At 45.4% G+C, this 17964-nt stretch overlaps 1 protein-coding gene across 4 annotated transcripts in view; it reads right to left on the reverse strand.

Moving 5' to 3' along the window:
- Positions 1 to 2143: 2143 nt before the first annotated feature.
- vgll4.L (vestigial like family member 4 L homeolog) overlaps positions 2144 to 17964 on the reverse strand; it is a 35657-nt gene continuing 19836 nt past the window's right edge. For 3 of the 4 annotated variants that reach the window (XM_018240360.2, XM_018240361.2, XM_018240362.2), the window contains exons 3-6: positions 13270 to 13459; positions 6026 to 6236; positions 5781 to 5907; positions 2144 to 5180 (exon numbers count right to left, since the gene is read on the reverse strand). In XM_018240360.2, the coding sequence (XP_018095849.1) occupies positions 4912 to 5180; positions 5781 to 5907; positions 6026 to 6236; positions 13270 to 13459 (797 nt within the window). In that variant the 3' untranslated portion in view covers positions 2144 to 4911. 4 annotated transcript variants of the gene reach the window in all.

Genomic DNA, 17964 nt, shown 5'->3' on the forward strand with positions numbered 1-17964 from the left:
GTCTATTGAAAATGGCCCCCACTTGTGGGATATCATTTCGAAGATCTCCTGGTTGAGTTCCCATTCCCCTATCGCTGGGAATTTTCTGCTTAGATGATCTGCTAGCGAGTTTTGGGCTCCTGGGATGTATGTTGCTGATATGTCTTTCAGGTTCTTTTCTGCCCAAGCAAATATAGTTATGGTCGTGTTCAATAAAGCTTGACATTTTGTTCCTCCTTGTTTGTTGATGTAATTGACTGTCGTGAGGTTGTCGGATCTTATTTGGACCTCTTTCCCTTGAATGAGTTTCTGAAATTTTGGCAGACTCCATAGTACTGCATTCAGCTCCCTCCAGTTGGAGCTTCTTTTGCTTTCTTCCCAGGACCAAGTGTTCTGACATGTCAAGTTCTGACAATGCGCTCCCCATCCCAACCTGCTGGCATCCGTGGTGATGGTTACCCAAGCTCTGGGTTTTAAAGATATCGGGTTCTTTAAGTTCTGTTCCTTCAGCCACCAGGCTAGGGATTGTATCGTGCTCCTCGATAGAGTGATTTGTTGTGACTCTGAGTGATTCTTGTTCCATTGAATCAGGAATTCTCTTTGCAGTGTTCTCATATGTATTCTGCTCCATTTGACCGAGTTTATAGTGGAGCTGAATTTCCCCAGTATTTTTTGACAAGTTTTTGCTGAAGGATTGGGGTTTGAGTGAAGTCGTCTTACTTGGTCCTGTATGTCTGGTATTTTTTCCTGAGGTAGGCTTAGATGTCCCTCTTTTGTGTTGATCATGGTTCCTAGAAAAAGGATTTTACTTACTGTCTTGTAGCTTGTTTGTTAGTCCCATAATCACTCTCCTCCAATGCTTACCCTCTGGAGCTTGAATGTGATCGTCTGTTGCTCATTACAGACAGCCTGTAAATATACACGCAAAACAGGTTACTTTGTTTAATCACCTGTGCTCCTAGCGTTAAGTTACTCCCATAGGCAACTACTTACACCTGGGAACAGTCATACAGTGTTCTACTGATTTAATGTAGTAGCTGAGGGGATTTAAATAAAGTTTTTTTTTTTTTTTCTTCTTTTGGCGCCATCCTGCCCCTTAAGCTTACCCGGAAGTTGCGCCTGCGCATTCGCGCCTCAGGATGGAGTAATGGGCGCTTCAGCGTCTTATTGCGCATGCGCCGCTACGCGAGCGGCATTGCGCCTTATTGCGCTGGCGGCAACGGTTGGCCGTGAGCCCGCCGGCTCGTCCTGTGCTCACATAAGATGAGGATATCTCGGCTCAGGATCATCAACAGAGGGAGAGGAGCTCTGTTAACTGAGAGGGTATTTTTCCTGACAGGAAGAAAAAGAATGGGCGCCAAGGCGAAGGGGAGTCCCTTTTATTGCATCACTTCCTGTACCTTCCTTCCAGCAGGGGGATTAACCCTATGTGCCCACTGCCATGTTGAAGGAACAGGAAAGGGGATTATGGGATAGGAGGTCTGACTGCTGAGGGGAATCTCTCTGCCATTAGTCACATGGTTGGAGAAGGGGATTATGGGATAGGAGGTCTGACTGCTGAGGAGAATCTCTCTGCCATTGGTCACATGGTTGGAAAAGGGGATTATGGGATATGAGGCCTGACTGCTGAGGAGAATCTCTCTGCCATTAGTCACATGGTTGAAGGGGATTATGGGATAGTAGGTCTGGCTGCTGAGGGAAATCTCTCTGCCATTAGTCACATGGTTGGAGAAGGGGATTATGGGATATGAGGCGTGATTTACTGAGGAGAATCTCTCTGCCATTAGTCACATGGTTGGAGAAGAGGATTATGGGATAGGAGGTCTGGCTGCTGAGGAGAATCTCTCTGCCATTAGTCACATGATTGGAGCAGGGGATTATGGGATAGGAGGCCTGACTGCTGAGAGGGATTTACAAAGTACTTCAGGTACATCCTTGGAGGCACACAGTGAGGTGGACATGAGGAGGAGGCTGGTGGAACCATTAACATTACACTTACACATGTACAACTGCTTTATGGAAATTGGTTGTGAATGTTCTCTCTTTTGGGTTGAAATCTCTTTGAGGCAAGTGATTGCGCCAGGATTTCTGGTCCCAGAGTCGTGGGCACAATACTGTGTGTAGGAACAAATCCACCATTAGGAAACAAGAGAAGGGACAGGCAGTGGTTTAAGAGCACTTTATTGTTCTTAAGGCTACTTTATACTTTAAGTACAAAAAAAAAAGAAAAAAAGAAATGGCCCGGCCAAACTTTTTTTTTTCCTTTCAGTTTCAGTCAAATCGAGGCCACAACAGAAACGCTATTTTACAGATTTACAAACATGGAAATATTTGGAAAAAAGTAAAAGTCATGCAGATTGTTCCTCTGTGGGACTTGTTTGTACGCTGCTCTTCAAGTACAACTCATCTCATAGGCCCAAAGCTGCTTCTCTTGTTCATCTGCACAAACAATAAAGGAGAGAATGGGGGGTAACAGGACCAGGAGGGGTTCCCCAAGATATGGAAGTCAGGGGAGATCTGTGGTCCCAGTCAATGGCAGCTGCTGGGGGGGCAAAAGTGGGCACCCCTAAAACTACAGGCACAGAGCAACTGCTCATTATCCTGTTTTGCACCAAAACACTTTTTTTGGTTAAATCATGAAATAACAGCTCTGTGTCATAAAGCAGCTCATTCAAAATGAAAAGAGGGACACCCCCACCCCTTCCTGGTTTTCATTTGTCAGAATTCCAAATTGTTTTTGTTCTCTGAACAATGATGTCACAGGTAATAACATCCTGCCAGTTGTAAGCACTTCCTTCCCCAGGTTACAGGCTGGCCTATTGCATCACACAATACAAAGTGTCTGTACAGTTGTGAGTCGTGAGTTGTGTTCTGATTGTGTCACTTGTGCCTAATTGCCTGCAGGGAGTTGCCCATCTCAGATAGGCCAGTCAGGCTACTTTAATAAAGTTACTAGGAAATAGTACAAAACACCACATCCTTTTCTATACAAAAATCCCCCAAAACATGAAATTTGATTTGAGAAAGTCCCATTCTCCCACAGTTCCCATTTCCAGGCACGAGTGACCCCACGTTGAGTAGCCTGTGGCACTACTATGCACTAGCGGGCTGGGAATCCTAAACGCAGTGTTTCCATAGATTAACTGTGTTCCTGCACTTTACTGTATCACAAATACACATAAAATCTACAAAAAAAAAAAAAAAAGATCAACTTTTTCTCTCCAAACGAAAACAGAACAAAAATTAATGATTACAATAAGAGAAAGGCAAACAATTAAATAGCTACATTTCATTAACAAATTAATTGTTCTTCCAAAGAGAAAAAAAAAAAAACCTACAAATTTCTCTGTACATACGTTACGCACAGCGTAATGATGGTCTGATAGTTGTGTATATGTATATATATATATATATATATATATATATATATATATATATATATATATATATATATATATATATATATATATATATATATATATATATATATATATATAGTGTGCCCTACGGGGAGTAGGGGGTAGATGCCAAGCGTTAACGAGAATGAGGATTGTGAAATGTGTTTTAACCCCAGAGACCCTTTCTTGGTACATCACCTTACGAGCGAGTCTCAGACTCTTTCTGCCAACGTACTAGCTTGAGCCAACACAACGCATTTTGCAACACATCACTGCCCATGCAATACCTGCACTCTTTAAAATAAACTCAGTGGTATATAATGTGCTAAAGTCCCTAAAATGAAGACGTCGGAATGATGCACCGCACACAAGGACTACATTCTAGAAAGCTAAGCAATGAACCAGGTCTACTTTGCCTTTACCTTTGAGTTAAGAATTATTTTCTGCTAAGGGGGCAGGGTCTAACAAGAGGAATGTACACACCCTTGGCTTGGGTTTCCACATAGGGTTAAATAAAATTCCTAATGGCATGACACAGCAGCCCAGTCCGACATGTAACAGAGATTTAGCCGGTTAGATACGGTTCCACTCACAAGCTCACCAAGCGCACACACAAAGGGCACATGAAGTCATTGCTTACCAAGATGAACGCCCAAGCGTCCTGTACCACACATATTCATAGATTAATAAACTGATTAGGATTGGCCTATCCGGAGGCTCGGCCTGGTTACCACGAGAAAACGGTAGCAACCAAACTAAAATCTTATCCAAAGTTAAACTGTGCCAGCAGTAAGTTATTATGTCCAGGACTGAGGAGGTTAAGAAGTGTAGAATAGATACCAGCTATTTTATTTTCCCATAAAGAATGCAGAGTGATCCTGTCGGACCTGTCTGCCAACCAAAACAACACACGCCGCCAGTCTCTGAGAAGATCTGCCGTCCAGTTACGAGAAAGAAGACTGGGAAAGAGGATTCTATGTTCTCTATGTGTGTGCCCTTTCTACAAGGAGAGTCACGTCCCTCGTAACCCCTTCACTTCCATTTCTAGCAGTTTCCTTTCTAAATATTCGCATCTCATGAAAAGTCGGGCAGGCAAACCCCATGCTGGCCCTCCGTAGTGCAAATCAAGACTTAATGATCCTTTTTCAAGTAAATACAAACAAATGTAACTCAACTGGAGAAAGGGAAACACTCACGCCAATAAGCACATAACAAATGCTGGCAAAGAGGGAGAGTCATGGATTGAAGCACTTTCGCAACAGCGTCGCTTCCTGCAAAATGATGATTTTTTTTTTTCTTTCTCAGAACAGGCGGCAAATCTGCAGTGGAGGTTTCTTTGGTAACAGAGGCAGGACGCCATAGAATATTAGAAAACAATTGTTCCTGCTAGAGAGTAAAGGCATCGGAGAAACGCCAGGTTAAGTATACAAGTTATTAAAGAAAAGCCCAACTTGATGTGCTTCCCCCCGACACTGGTCTGTAGCTCAGTCATATCATGCACTCGCTCTTTAATGGTGCTTTTTCGGAGGTCTCTTTAGGAGAGGACGGATGGGGAGTGATTGTGGTTCATCATATGAGCCGAAGGGGGCGATTGACCTCTTCGTGAGGCAGATTCGGGGCTACTAGGCCCACCATCCTTGGCAGCTTTAATCTGGAGCCAGGTATCTCCAAGGGCCTTGGCAAAATGGTCATCAACCGAACCGGTGATAGACACAGAATTGGCAACGGGCTCCGGTTCCTTGTAGTTCTTGCCGAGACTTCTGCGAAAGTGCTCTTCCACCACAGGGTCACAGGCAGTCGTAGCTGGAGGAACAGAGAAGGGAAAGTCTCACTGGAACTTTCTAACCACCCAATCATTATTTGCTATTGCTAATCAGGTTCCCTACAGCTGAAGGGAGACATTAAACTACAGTATCACTTGAAAGTGAATAATCAGAACTGGAGCACTAGGGTTTTGCAGGCCCTGCCGTGCCTCTGAATTTGGAATGATTGCACCAGGACTCAATTTGCCAAATTAATAACCTTTTAGAAACTTCACAACTTGCCAGTTTGCATTGCATATTGATCTTCTAATGACTGCACTGCATCAAATATGGATTAGTACCCCTAAAAGCTTGCAACAATCTACCTGCACACCCCGAGATCTCCGGCTGGTACCAGGACTACAGTGTCATCGTGGAATAAGATTTTAAAATTGAAATGATTAAATGACTTGGAAAACTAGGACAGCAAAAATCAAATCTCTAGAGTGATTGAACCCTGATGGGACACAGAGACAATACATGATTTAAGGAACCATAGAATCTATGGGGCTGGTACTATTGCCTGGCAAGTAATCGGTTGGATTGTCATGTGTTAAACACAAATGTCTCAATCCCCTGTAACAGCAGAAAGTGCACTCACTGTTCGATGGCCGTCGGAAATTGCCTGGCGCAGCAGAGGCACAACCACTGTGGGTGACTGTGGGGCAGTGAGACAGACTGCAGTTGCGGTTACTTGCCGGCGCACACGTAATCACAGAAGGTCGGTTCTGGGAAGGAAGAGAAATTGCCGCCTTAAACCACTTGTAATTAAAAATATACATTTGTTTGGGACAATGAGTTACAGTCCAACACGTGTATTGGTGGAAATAAAAGCAGTTGCCTCACCTGTTGCCGTTCCATGGGGGGCACAATTCCCATGCTTCGTGAAGCATCCATGCTGTTTTTGGTAAGTGCCAGAGGCTGATCCACCGCCAGGGGTGGGATACCATACAAATGGCTGGCGTGGAGACTCATGGTCGGCGCTGCTGCTCTTTCTATAGGGCTCCGGCTCCGGTCTCTGTGCTCTTTCCGGTAATCGCCGTTAAGGCTCTTGGTTCTAGACAAAACCAAAATAAATTCATTAAATGTGTGCATAAAATTGATTTGTGGTTATTACTAACTGGTAAGTGATTTTGCAGTGCAGTACAACAGAAGTGTACATTATATATAAACAGATTACATACAAATAGCCATTAGAGAAAAGAAAGAAGGTTATTAGAGCTTATAGTCTTAAAGGAGAAGGGGTTGCTTCTAAGTTCATACAATGAAGGTAAGTTCTGCTGCACATGGGGTAGGGGGGTGTTCCTAAATCTGTGAGCGGTACACACTAGTGATGCACAGGTATATATACAATACCAACTGGGTATCAGGTCACAAAGTTGCGTTGTAGGTGCGGGTGGTGGGTTCAGCTATTGGACTTGCCACCTTGAGCCCCCCAGCTCTGTAATGTCATGGGCAGTTTGAGTTCAGAAAGCACCCATTGCCTTGGGCAGGTGTGGGTTCCCTAGGGGTGGGTTAGGGTGAGGAGAGGATTATAGTTTTGGAGGATGCACACATCACTAATACTGAGCCCAACCGTGTACATACAGCATCCAACTGTTCAGCTCTCCCGTACCACACAAGGTGCAATTAGGTTTGCCACCTTTTTTGGGAAAAAAAATACCGGCCTTCCAATATATTTATCTTTTTTCCCTATTAATAACAATGGGATCAACCTTAATTTTTACCGGCCAGGCCGGTAAAATACTGGCCAGGTGGCAACCCTAGGTGCAATGCAGGCCAACATAATATTCGGATTGTTCAGACAGATATCTGTATTATACAGACCGGTCAGATACCTGAAAGCCAATTCCCAGGTCAATGGTCAGAATATAATGCAGGCTTGTGCTGAGGAGAGGTCAACTGTAGTAACTGGCGAAAAAACCGTTCACGCAGACGACGGTTTAGATGCCCATTGCTTTTAATGGATTTCCAATGTCGCCGGTGGTGAAGTTGTTGCTGGCATCAAAACGGGAGAAATTGGCCCATCACTAGTCAGCTGGACATCAGAAAGCAGAGATGACATTGCTGGTATATGGCCGGAGGCACATCTGAATGGGGCTAATGATCGACACCATTACACTGAGATTGTCTGCCCAGCCCAACTGTAATCAAAACCAACCCAAATTAAATCCGATTGGAAAGTCCCTTAAAGGTGGCCATACATGGAGAGATCTGCTCGTTTGGTGATGTCAACAAACGAGCGGATCTCCCTCCGATATGCCCACCTTGAGGTGGGCAATATCGGGCTGAACCGATCGTGGGCCCTAGGGCCCAACGATCGGATCCTAGCGAACGCAGACGGGTGGTCGGATCACAGAACCGCATCAACGAACAGATGCGACTGCGATCCGACGGGATTTTTAGTCCCATCCAATCGAGATCTGGCCGACTTTCAGACCAGGCCACCTTTAGTCTCATCTGCTAAATATCCACCTGTACAATCAGATAAACACTGGGGGGCAACACCACGGACACTTGCCCCTCACGGCTCTTTCTGCTCCAGAATCACATGCTAAGGGGAAATAAATCCTCTTCAGAGAGCGGTGCAGTTGTTTGTGCTCAGATACAAGTGAGGCTTTGCTGGAAGCACCAAGAAAAGGAAACCCTGAATTTGGCCACCATGATACCAAGAAGCAGCAGGCGCCATATTAGGGAGAGTCATGTGAAGCCCCCAAGCTATTATACGGCCCCTCATTTAGCAGCCAACTCTGTGCCTTCCCAGGCCTGAAATTAACTGCAGCTGGAAGTGCGGCGTTGCCATATGGACTGAGAAAGTCGGAGGAGATGGAAATGAAAGGATTTTACAAACCTCACTCTCAGCATTGCCAAAGAGCATTTCGGCAGCTCCTCGTCCTGCAAACAAATCCCCGGGCCTCTCTAACTTGGCACTCGGCCCCTTTCCCCAAAAAAAAAAAAAAACACTGGCAGGCAACATGTCAGAATAAAAGTCCCCTCAAGAAGCAGCAGGGAGAGACGGCCTGTGCAGGGAAACGCAGACCTGAATGCAGCTCCGAGAGCTCCTGGCTGTGCCTCAGGGTGACAACTATGCAAACGCTCAAACTTATACACCATAATATGGGAATAAAGGGCAAGTTATTATAGGCAGCACCCACTGACCCGAGGCCTTGATTGGTCTGTGCTCTCCCCTATTCCCTGTAGCACAATGTTTAATGAGCCAGCGCATCAGAAACTATCATAACAGGCAAATACCACAGCTACTTTCTCTACTTGGTAAAACGAGAGCTCTTTTCTTTTTGGGAGAGGTTTTATTAAAATGTCATTACATTTCCATCTCTGTGGTGGCAGTGTTCCACTGCAGTCTATGCAAGGCATTTAAGTGGCAGCATCTGGTGGAAAGTGGTACTGCAAGTTGCACACTCATTTTTATCATCGTGCTTGTCTCTCAACTAAATGTCACCCAGAAACTGGGCCAAACACTCCCGTGTACACCTCCTTGTTATTGTCATGAGGGTCATTCTACATCCCTGCCCCTAGGGTGGAAAAGTATAAATAAAAGATGGAAATCACTGGGGGGCCTAGCGAGTGCATGGATCCAACAGGGCCCCATAATGTGCCCCCCTCACCCTACCTCATTAAATGCTGCTGCTGCTTGGGGCCAGTAACCTCTAGTTACACCCGCTGACATGACTCCCCAATGTACAGCATTCTCGCCAGCCAGAGACTCACTGGGTGCTCACTTAAGGTGGCCACAGACAGAGAGATCTCTCCCCGATATGCCACATTGAAGTGGTCGATATCAGGCTGATCTGATTGTGGGCCCTAGGGCCCAATGATTGGATCAGAATGAATCCGATATGGGTGGTCGGATCGCGGGACTGCATACATGCGTCGGACACAATCCGACGGGACTTTTTAACCTGCCGGGCATCTATCGATCGGGGAAGCTGCCGACTTGGTCTGTCGTGTATGGGGGCCTTGAGAGGCTTGGATATTACTAATGAGCTCGAACGATGGTAATTTACACATTGTCTGCAGTGGGTCAGAACTGAATTAAACTCAGTCCAAAGGCCTATGCCATTTAACCCCTTAATCGCCAAATATCACATATTAGAGGGGGACCGAGCTGACAAGAGTTAAAATGGCTTTCGGTGTCTCTAGCAACAGTCTCCATAACAGATTTGCCCCTGGGAGGGGGAACCTTCGTCCCTCTGCCCAACCTCAGGAAACATCTGTTAGTCCTAATGCCTGGGGCGTCACTTTACAGCCTCAAACTGGAGCAGCGAGGGGGGAAGGATATTGTGTAACAAGTCTCTGATATTCTCCGTATTTTGGGGAAATCCTGTCTGTTCCGACTGCCGCACAGGCTCCATCTGTTCTACGACTTTTGCACAAACCTCACAGTTTGCTCGGACGCCGGCTAAGTTTTCTATATGAACCTCCGGGCAAATATCTTCCTGCTGTGGGGCCACTGAATGCAAGCTATGGCTGTAGATGGGATGCTGGGAGTTGTAGTCCCGACAGAGGGTCAAACTGCTGACCCCTAAATGCTAATCCCATGAGCAGGAGGAAGCCTGAATAGTCTCTTGTCTAGACTGACACAGCAGGGAAGGAGTCACTGTGTCATGTCCCTTCTGCCTCCTTTTCTACCCAGACATCAGCTGCTAATAACCCCCCCCCCCCCATGCAGCAACCCCTGGGGCTTATGCCCCGGAGAGAGTTGTAGCCATTCAGCTGTGGATCAAGTACAACTCCCAGGATAGTTCTATTCTCTATAAATAATAAGCCCCCCCAATATCGGTGCCCTGGGCCCACAACTTTCACACCATCCACCTCATTATACTGACTTTGCAAAGCCAAAATGTCATGCGGGGGGGGGGGGGGGGGCTGCTGAAAAGCCTGTCGGCTCGGGGTGAGGACTCTTAATTGTAAAGGGCGCCCTGTTTGGAAACGGCTGATGTCAGCACTTGGGAGCAGACTCTCCGCCAGGGATAAAGGGGCCCATTGTTTCTCTGCTGAATTGTGAAAAGGAGAAAATGGCTCCGTCTGTCCGACAACTGCAGCTCCACTGTCCGACCTTTATGCACAGGCGCAACATTCACCCGGGTGTGGGGTCACAGTGGCCCCCAGGAATGGAGAGGAAAAAGAAATAGAATTAATCCGGCTAATGAGGAAGACTCGCTGGCACTCAGATTTCTGGGACAGAACCATTTTAGTTTATGTAACAGCAGATAAACACAAGGGGAACAATATATTACAGTACAGAGAGTTATCTGAAGCCAAGTTGTTGCCTCAGTCCCATAAAGGGGAAGTAACCCTATACAAAATCTGCTTTGTGTGCCGCTGCAAAGTTCTAGAAAACAGAGCAATAAGTCCGTAGGTTCTCCCCGTGTCTGTCCAAATAAATAAAACTGTTCTTAGAGTGTGACACTTAGATTGTAAGCTCTGTTTCAGCAAACCATACAGCAAGGAGAATGGGAATACACAATTTATAAGAAATATATGTATGAATCGCATCATTATGAGCACATTATTATATCACTCCTATTACTGAACGTGTAACCAAGAACTAAAATAAAATGTTTAAATTCAGCCAACTTCCTTATAAAATCATCACATGAAAACACTGCATTACAAACAGGGTTACAGGGGGCCACATTGTGAGAACAAAGGGAAAGAACCAAGAAACCCCTCTCATCCCTCCCCAACTGCTGGAAGGATCGAGCAGCCAAGTCAGCCCCTCGGGTGTTGCTTGTTGGGACAAGTCTGGGGAAAAATAGGTACAAATTCCTTGTCTGTTCTGTGTAACCACAAACCTCTTCTGCACAGACACAAACATCCAACCGACCCCCAGAGCAGTCAGTGTCCCCGATCAGTGGCCCCCAACCAATACAAATATCCGATTGATGCGCAGTAACATTTAAAGGCAACACTTGCTCTTGGCCAAGGTTATAGGCTTAAGCTGGTCATACACAGGCCAATATAAGCTGCAGACAGACCAAGATGGAGCTTCCCTGATTGATATTTGGCTGAAAATTGATGTAAATCCCACAGGTTTATAAATCCCATCAGATCAAGGAGCGCATTGGATCACTGATGTGGTCCTCAATCAGACCACCTGTGTTTTCGGAGTTGTGATCCCATCTCGGGGCTCATGATTGGCTCAGGCCAATATCTCCCAGGCATATCGGGGAGAGATCCGCTCATTTTAAACCTCAGCAAACTAGTGTATATCTGCGCGGCCACCTTTACACCATGGATTTATTTACAGTTACACAGACAGAAAACCCATTCAATAGATGAGCTGCCTTTATATTGGCTACAAAGAGATTCATGAAATCAGATGACCCCCCCCATCCTAAAGGGGCCCAGTAGCCATTTGTTGGGGGTTTGCTTGTTGCGCCCAACCTGTAGCACATTCCTGCAGGCCCAGCCACTGACTAACAGCTCTGATGTATCTGAAGGTAAATAAGAAATTCCATGTCTTGTGACTGATCCCAGGGAAGCCAAGAGCAGGAGGCATGTCAGGAATCCCAAGCAGCTCCCAGGGAAAAGGCTCTCACTTATCAAAGAGCCGCCGGCTGATCTCACTTCCCTCACTGAGGCATGAGAGGCATGTGGGCCACAGATATAAAGACTCTGAGCAGTGACCCCCAAACTGACAGCCCCTTACAATTCTTTATTTTATTGAGTTTCCCATGATCCCATAGGAAACATTCTGTACATAATACCCATAACAACTGCCATGGGATCATGTGTCGGCTCAGCAGCTGCACCTCAGAGTGTAGGTGCCCCCCCCCCCGATATGTTGGGTTACCCTACTCTCTGCATCCCCAACAGCCTTCAGCTGAATATATATATAATACATCTAAATATAAAATATTTCCATGCAGACACTATTCAGATGCTACGACTCACTACAAATGTGTTTACTGCCCAACTCTGGTGCCATTATCTAAAACTGACCCTCAGGTGAAAAGTCCTGGGTGCCACATTGTATCACAACAAAGAGACCAGGGTTCTACACTGTAACTCAGACACTCACAAGTATAGTGGAAGCAGCCAACCACAATGCTATACTATCACAAGGCAAGACCAGGGTGCTACACGGGATCACAAAGGCCAGACCAGGGTGCTACACGGGATCACAAAGGCCAGACCAGGGTGCTACACGGGATCACAAACGCCAAATCAGGGTGCTTCACGGGATCACAAAGGCAAGACCAGGGCGCTTCACGGGATCACAAAGGCAAGACCAGGGTGCTACACAGTATCACAAAGGCCAGACCAGGGTGCTACACGGGATCACCAAGGCCAAATCAGGGTGCTTCATGGGATCACAAAGGCAAGACCAGGGTGCTACATGGGATCACAAAGGCCAAATCAGGGTGCTTCACGGGATCACAAAGGCCAGACCAGGGTGCTACAAGCTATCACAAAGGCCAGACCAGGGTGCTACAAGGTATCACAAAGGCCAGACCAGGGTGCTACACGGTATCACAAAGGCCAGACCAGGGTGCTACAAGGTATCACAAAGGCCAGACCAGGGTGCTACACGGGATCACCAAGGCAAGACCAGGGTGCTACACGGGATCACAAAGGCCAAATCAGGGTGCTTCACGGGATCACAAAGGCCAGACCAGGGTGCTACACGGGATCACAAAGGCCAGACCTGGGTGCTTCACGGGATCACAAAGGCCAGACCTGGGTGCTACATGGGATCACAAAGGCAAGACCAGGGGACTTCACGAGATCACAAAGGCCAAATCAGGGTGCTTCACGGGATCACAAAGGCAAGACCAGGGTGCTACACGGGATCACAAAGGCCAAATCAGGGTGCTTCACGGGATCACAAAGGCCAGACCAGGGTGCTACACGGGATCACAAAGGCCAGACCTGGGTGCTTCACGGGATCACAAAGGCCAGACCTGGGTGCTACATGGGATCACAAAGGCAAGACCAGGGGACTTCACGAGATCACAAAGGCCAAATCAGGGTGCTTCACGGGATCACAAAGGCCAGACCAGGGTGCTTCACGGGACCACAAAGGCAAGACCAGGGTGCTACATGGGATCAGAAAAGGAACTTACATGTGCGGAGCAAACATCCGACTCATTTTGGAGACATGGTCGTTGTCACACTCTAGTTCGTCGTCTCCTTGGTCCATGCTGAACCTCCGTTTGCTGGGGCTGATGGGGGGAGGCGCTGTCCGGTGATTGGATAGAGCAGAGGACATGGGGAGCGGCTGCACCCTGGGGTCACTCCGTAATGCTGCTTCCCCTGTGGAAAGAAATGTAAAATTCAGCTGAAAGGAGTTGCATAAAACACTAAGGGGGTTATGTAATAAAAGGCAATAAAGTTTGCCCAGGAGCAGTAACCCTTGGCGACCAATCAGCAGGTAGTATTTACTGGTCACCTGCTTAAAAGCAAACATCTTACTGGTCTGGTTACTGCTCCTGGGAAAAGTTTTTAATACATATGTGGGTAAATCACTTAAGTCAAGTCCCATCTGTCATTGTTACAACTGGTAACAGAACCCTGTAGGTTTCCAAAAACGTCAATGAGAATGAGATCTTCGCAAATCAACTGAATATCACGTTTCGCTGATCTGCAAATCATCCTTCGTTTTTTTGGAAAGTGGGTTGCACTAATAGAATACTGTTGCCACCATAATATCATTGCCCCCAAACTTTTTATTTTGAATGAACTCATTTCAAGAACCGGAGAGGTTTATACATGATCAATGTTCGGTGGGTTTGTTTGCCCTGCCTTGGGCTTATCGCTTACCCCTTTTAGGAAGAGCAAGAAGGAATATTGGGGCAAGAGGTGGCAGTTTAGTGTAGGAGTGCTGGAAATGGCCATAGGTCGGACGGCTGTACTTTATATAAAAAGCGAAGAAGGCAAAAAGGCTGTGTACCCCCGGGCGCCACCACTAAATACAGCCCTGTATAGAAACGTTTATTTACGTTGTACCGGAATATCTCTCCAGCGGTGACTCTGCCCATGAAAAAAGCCCAAGATAAACGATTGGCCGCCCCCAGCACAAACACGTTCTGTGCCAACCCAGACAGCGGCGAGTTATTTAACCAAAGAGCATGAAGTGACCCAGAATCCAGCCCAGGTCTGATCTGGCACCGACAGCCTTCTGTAATTTTCCACTTCCAGCCCCAGCTGAATGGAGCAGCGAGAGAGAAGGTACTGGCAGGACTGAGGCCGGATAAGGGAGAATAGGAATAACAGGATCATTATGTGGATATAGGGCTGGTTGTAATGCACCGTTTGGCCATATGTACTCAATCACTGAACAGGCTATGCCAATGCTCAAGAGACTGCTGGCCAGTCACACACATGAATGTTCCCTCTACATGAGCGGCCAAGAGACTTCAGGGGCACTTAACCCTTTGCCAGCCTTGAATCACTTTCTATGGTTCCCATGCAGCATATCCAACAGGCCCTCGAAGCCCAGAATTCCCAGAAACACGACAGGTGACATTATTGTTTCAACACAATTCTCTGCCTTTTCTATACAAGAGACTTAAAGTGGCCCTACACAGGCCCATAAAAACTGCAGACAGACCGAGTTGGCAGCTTATTGGCCCGTTTATGGGGCCCTCCAATGTGCTTCTCTGATGGATATCTGGCCAAGAGTCAGCCATATGTCTATCTGGTAAGGGTAATAACCCTGTTGGATTGCAGACTGTATCTATTTGTTGTCCTGCGATCCAGTCTACCTTTCATTATGAGGGCCCACGATCAGCCTGATATCGACCATGTCAAGGTGGGCATATTGTTTGGTGCATCTCTCTGTGTAGGACCACCTTTAGAAGAACAGCAAAGAATAATAAGAATAAAACCTTGTACACAAGTGCAGTTGGGAGTTGGGCCCCCACAAGAAGTCGTGGATATAAAGCACCAGCCTTCCTGCAACTGACAAACCAGATTTTATTGCCTCGCTTGCTATAAATTACTCTCCTACTATAAATACCAAAACAGGGAATCCCCGCAACCTTTCACAAGGCCACTTACAGCCGACCTTAAACATTCTGTAATGCGTCTATATTAACGCAAAAAATGCCAGAGAAAAAAAAACGGCAGGAGAAGAGAAAAAACATGCAAAAAACAATATCCCCTTATGTCCCAGTGATTAGAATCCCTATGTAAGCACAATGTCACATAGGGCCCCACTCACCATTAAACATCTGACATATTTGTATAGCTGCCAGTTTAAATTGCCAAGTGTATTTTCAGGTGTTTTATCATCTGTGGGAAATAGCACTCCCTGCAGGCAACAACACACTCCCTGTGCCTTATAAGGTATGTATGTGTATATAAAGGTCCAAGCGTGTGATTATAATCCTGTATATAAAGGTCCAAGCGTGTGATTATAATCCTGTATATAAAGGTCCAAGCGTGTGATTATAATCCTGTATATAAAGGCCTGAGCGTGTGATTATAATCCTGTATATTAAGGCCTGGTGTATGGTTATAATCCTGTATATAAAGGTCTGAGCGTGTGATTTTAATCCTGTATATAAAGGTCTCAGTGTATGGTTATAATCCTGTATACAAAGGTTTGAGCATGTGATTATAATCCTGTATATAAAGGCCTGAGCGTGTGATTATAATCCTGTATATAAAGGCCTGAGTTTGTGATTATAATCCTGTATATAAAGGCCCGAGTGTATGGTTATAATCATGTATATTAAGGCCTGAGCGTATGGTTATAATCCTGTATATAAAGGCCTGAGCGTTTGATTACAATCCTGTGTATAAAGGTTTGAGCATGTGATTATAATCCTGTATATAAAGGCCCGAGTGTATGGTTATAATCATGTATATAAAGGCCTGAGCGTATGGTTATAATCCTGTATATAAAGGCCTGAGCGTTTGATTACAATCCTGTGTATAAAGGTTTGAGCATGTGATTATAATCCTGTATATAAAGGCCTGAGCGTATGGTTATAATCCTGTATATAAAGGCCTGAGCGTATGGTTATAATCCTGTATATAAAGGCCTGAGCGTTTGATTACAATCCTGTGTATAAAGGTTTGAGCATGTGATTATAATCCTGTATATAAAGGCCTGAGCGTATGGTTATAATCCTGTATATAAAGGCCTGAGTGTATGGTTATAATCCTGTATATAAAGGCCTGAGTGTATGGTTATAATCCTGTATATAAAGGCCTGAGTGTATGGTTATAATCCTGTATATAAAGGCCTGAGTGTGTGATTATAATCCTCTATATAAAGGCCTGAGCGTATGTTATAATCCTGTATATAAAGGCCTGAGCGTATGTTATAATCCTGTATATAAAGGCCTGAGCGTATGTTATAATCCTGTATATAAAGGCCTGAGTGTGTGATTTTAATCCTGTATATAAAGGTCTCAATGGATGGTTATAATCCTGTATATAAAGGCATGAGATTATAATTCTGTATATAAAGAGTGGAGTTTGGGACTCCCAGCAGCCCAGCACACATCACTACTCACAGATTACAAATCAGTTCCTCCCAGACAGGAGTAAATATTAACTCAGGCCACATTGTAATTTCTCACCCAAACAGCAGCGCCTGTGTTTGTACAGGAGAGATTCCCGGGCTGGGGCTGCAGGTGATGCACAAATAATCCCTACAAACTGCCTTTGTTGTATTGTGCAACTGCACCTCTCACTGCAACCGGGAGAAAAACCACAGCACAGACAACAAACACACACAATGATTTTGTTTCCTAGCCGGCTGCTGTTTAGCTGTGGGAATGTGTCTGCACAAGCACAAATCATCTTATGGATTGCAATGTACCACTACCCACAATAACAACACAAAGCCTCATACTGTACGGTCTATGGGAATCAGTATGGCAGCGAACTCCCATGTGTAGAAAGGAAGGAACAGAGGAAAAATAGTTCCTGCCTCATTGAGTTCCATGTACAAATATACACATCAAATAGCCACAAAAACTTGTCTGCACTGGACGAAGCCCAAATCCTGGGGGGCACAGAGCTGTATATTATTTCTCTCCGTATCACAAATAGGCCAGGGATTCCCTGTAACCTACTACTTTCCAGGGGGTCGGGGTCCAATTCGGTCGTTCGGTGGCCCAGTTTAAGACTGGCCCGGAGGCTGGGGACTCATGTTGTAGAGAATTCAGATTCTATTTGATCAAGTTTGTAAGATCCAAAGGTCTTAATAAACAATGAAATGTTTATGGCAAAGTTTATTTAGTTAAAAAAAAAAAAAACTTAAATTCACAAATTCAGCTTTTGATAAACAGGCCTCCAAGTGTTTTCCTCGCACACATATTTAAAGGGGAACTATCGTGAAAATGAAAATTTCATACAAGCTTCCTCATACTGATGAAACTTTCTAAATACAATCAAATCAAAATTCCGCATTGTTTCAGAAATAATCAAGTTTATCTTCACTATTCCTCTCTCAGCATCTGTTTCTCTTCATTCTCTCTTCATGCAGCAGTTGGGTGTCAGATATTCACTGACAGTTACATCCAATATATCTTATAGGGGGGCTCCTTTCCTAGCAGATGTATTAGAGCTCACTCAAATAACTGATTCCAGTACAAACAAAATCTAACAAAATAACTGCCTTTTGCACAAATCCTGCATGTAGAGAGACATGATGTCTGGTGAGTTTAATAGAGTGAGCTCTAATACATCTTCTAGGCAAAAGGAGCCCCCCTATAAGATATATTGGATGTAACTGTCAGTGAATATCTGACACCCAACTGCTGCATGAAGAGAGAATGAAGAGAAACAGATGCTGAGAGAGG

The sequence above is a fragment of the Xenopus laevis genome, chromosome 4L, assembly GCF_017654675.1.
Source record: "Xenopus laevis strain J_2021 chromosome 4L, Xenopus_laevis_v10.1, whole genome shotgun sequence".
NCBI classification, from domain to species: Eukaryota; Metazoa; Chordata; class Amphibia; order Anura; family Pipidae; genus Xenopus; species Xenopus laevis.